A 3594-nucleotide genomic window follows, 5' to 3' on the forward strand; every position below is an offset into this window, starting at 1 on the left:
CTTTATGATGCAGACACAAATCGACTAATGTTTCTATGGGGTTATGTTGACAGATGCCCAAGTTTATTGTATGACATCTATGATCTATTTATTTCGACCACCACTTACCGCTAAAGCTATCTATAGGAAAACGGCGGAAGCAAAGTTGTACACCTAATAGTAACGTATATAGTAACGCATCTTATAAATCGTATATAAGTTGCATTTAAGGGGATGCTGGAGTGACCAAATTGTCGAAACATTGCAGACCGAGATAAATCTTTGAATTTATTGAACGAAATAAAAAAATTCTTCTACTGGATTCAAGCAAAATTGGGAGATGCTGCAGTAGACTTTCTAAAATCGAAAAGAAAGTTAAAAACTTGATAAAATTGCAGAAAAGGAGAGTAAATCGACGACCTTGATCTTGACATATATTGTTATATTGTCGCGGCAGTTTTACTCTTCTTTTCTGCAGATTTATCAAAAACTTATACTTTTTCAATTTAGAGCGTCACCTAACATAGATATTTCATACTTAATACAAAAGTTTTAAAGATCGTATGAGCAAAACAACAGTTCAACATCCGGCGTTTTATGCACAAACAATATTAAGTATAAAACATTAAGATTAAGAGTTTAAAAAGAAAGATTTGTATCGATTTGTAAATTACGTGTATACGAATGCTGAGTCAAGTCGGAATGATACAAGCAGAGCAGTAATTGTTTCTAAAAATAAATGTTCTATCTTGCAAGAGATGGCGTTGCAATATGTTAGATAAAGACAAATGTGTGCGTATAAGTGAGATAGGACGATAATGTAAGAAGTAAATCAAAGATGTCACTTATTATCGACTTTTAAATTTGGAATTTAAAAAAATTTGTATTATCGACATCGATCAAATTCGGCCGTTGCTCTAGTATCCCTATAATCAAAAAAATAACGATCCTGTCGAATATTGATAGAGAGATAGCCAGAATCTTTTCTTAAAATCAAAACATGGAATACTTTACAGCAAAATGATTACAGCTTTATTCTTTATTGATTGTTTTTATATTTTTCATTACTTACATGTTTTTTATGCGAAATGTAATTAGTTTTTCTGTCATAAAATAAATAAGGTCTATTCGTATCTTCTCACTAGAACCTCCTATAATTAGAGTTTGTCGAAAGCGGGCACAACTTCTAATTGATTTTCCAGTGGTATTCTTCGTACATTGTCAAAAAACAAGTGCAAAGAAAAGAAAAAAATAGATAGCAACAAGCAGATGATAACACAAATTTGTATCAAAGAGATTAGAAATCGCTCCGAGATCTTGGATAAAGAGAAAATTAGTAAATTACAATTGCACAATTCGGCTAATTGATTAATTCGGTTTCTTTGAGTATTGTCTGTCACATATTTTAATATTTTTTTCATATATGTTCATACGAGAAAGCAATATCTATTATTTCTTTCTATTCGTCATTTTTGATCCATTTTCGCCAAACTCTGATTACACAGTGCGATAAAAAAAATTGTTGGAGCAATTGGCAATTTCGAATCTAAAGGTTGATTGTAATAGAAGAAGATGTCCAAAACAATATACTATGCTCGGTTTTGCTCTATCGAATCTGAGTTTTATTTAATTGAAGTTTGAAGTTAGCCAATTTTTTACTATAAAAATTACCAAAAAATGTAAAAATGATAGGGAAGAGAAGTTCGGAGCGGCTTCATTGTATTCCCCTCGGAAAGTTTTACTAAGATATAATAGAGTCTATAAAAAGTAATGACATGAACAGTCGATTTTCGAAGGATAATTGTGATAGAAGACATTAAAAAAAATGTTTGAAATAGGACTGAAGAATATCACCCGACAATCATTGCTCTTGTCCCGGCAGAAAGAATTCTGATTCCTCTGTGAGGAACGCTTCACGTGAAACTTCTTACATTGTAAAGAACTTCATCAAAGCACTAGATCCTAAAGGAAAAACTTTTGACCGAAATTTTCAAAAGACTTAATTCAATGAAAATCAACAAAGGTAGGAATTAATGTAATTGTTTTACACATTGTACTAAGGATTGTTTCTTGCTTCAGATACATACATATGAATGGCTTTGATATTAGCGATTGGAGAGGAACGAGAACATTTTAAGAGAAGCTTAGTACAAATGAATTAATTGCGTTCAAAGATGTCATGCTGAAAAAATAGAACAAATGTCTATGAATTGGTTGACACTATAATAAAAGCTCAAGTGCATTAGTGTCCACATGTCATTGAAAATCTATGTTTTGCATAATCACATTGAATATTTTCGTGTGTTAACCGAATCGTATGAACAAGATAAGGGTTTTTACCAAGTAACATTGCCTTTAAAAGAGCGCTACAAGGAAAAAAAATTTGACGCCATGATCGCTGACTCTATTGACTTTTGGATAAGAGTGACAGCAATACGTCTGCGTAAACAAATCAATTTTTTTCAATATATTTCATTTTTAATTTATTTTTCAATAAAACAAATTTATTGTCGCAAAATCGACTGTTTTAAGTCAATCAAGTCTCTTTATTTTTTATAAATGATATCTTAGTAAAATTTAGGAACACGATAGAACCACTCCAAGTCCCTTTTTCCCCTCATTTATATTTATATTTCATCATTTATATTTTTTTATATAATTTTTATAGCAAAAAATTGGCTAACTTCAAATTTCAATTAAATGAAATTCAGACTCGATCAAGCAAAATCAAGCATGGCATATTGTTTTGAACGTCTTCTTCTATTACAACCTACAGATTCGAAATCGCGCTCCAATTTTTTTTTATCACACTGTTTGTAGAATCTCTATATATTTCTCATCATATAAAGCTACCTCGAGTACGCAAGAACTAATCACTTTTCGTAGATGCAAGAGATGCGAAAGAAGTGTCATCTGCAATATTGGACACCATCAGGAATAAAAGCAAGTCGGTATCTTGGTTGGTAAGCAACTGCTATGCTAAAAGTGGCCGACTGGAATATGTGAAGGAACTGTCAAAGCACATAGACGTCGATGTTTACGGCAGATGTGGCAAATTTAACTGCTACAACAAAGATTGTTTTAAAGATGTAATTGAGGCCAACTACTTTTTCTACCTATCTTTCGAAAATTCCTTCTGCGACGATTACGTGACGGAGAAATTGGTGAATCCATTCAGGTAACACGATTTCGATAACGAGAAATCCGTAGCGTCAAGACAAAGACAATCCAACTAGTATATTGCGAAGTGTTTTCCCTGATTATATGCGATTGATACGCGATCATACGAAAGATATAGTGATATACGTAGCAAACATCCAGGAATAGCATATCCGATTTAAAATTTAATATCATTAAATTGTCAATTTTTTATTATACAAATGTTCTAGAAAGTATGCATATTTATGATGCTGTAATATCTTATACATTCTTTCAAAATTACAATCTTTTTCTTTATAGAATTTTTTTTAGAACACTCAGAATTCGGATATCCGACTCGAAGAAATTGTCTTTTCGGATATCCGATCGGATATTAGATATTTAATTATATTCTGCCCAGAATCCGATATTCGATATCCAATAATTTTACATCCGTTGTATCCCTAATATATATAT

At 31.6% G+C, this 3594-nt stretch overlaps 1 protein-coding gene across 2 annotated transcripts in view; it reads left to right on the forward strand.

The window, feature by feature from the left end:
- Positions 1 to 3594, forward strand: part of LOC108691872 (alpha-(1,3)-fucosyltransferase C-like) — a 13704-nt gene that overhangs the window by 2988 nt on the left and 7122 nt on the right. For both annotated transcript variants that reach the window (XM_018199807.1, XM_018199806.1), the window contains exon 3: positions 2866 to 3157. In XM_018199807.1, coding sequence (XP_018055296.1) covers positions 2866 to 3157 — 292 coding nt within the window. The remainder of the gene's footprint in view (positions 1 to 2865; positions 3158 to 3594) is intronic.

The sequence above is a fragment of the Atta colombica genome, unplaced genomic scaffold, assembly GCF_001594045.1.
Source record: "Atta colombica isolate Treedump-2 unplaced genomic scaffold, Acol1.0 scaffold54, whole genome shotgun sequence".
Taxonomy (NCBI): domain Eukaryota; kingdom Metazoa; phylum Arthropoda; class Insecta; order Hymenoptera; family Formicidae; genus Atta; species Atta colombica.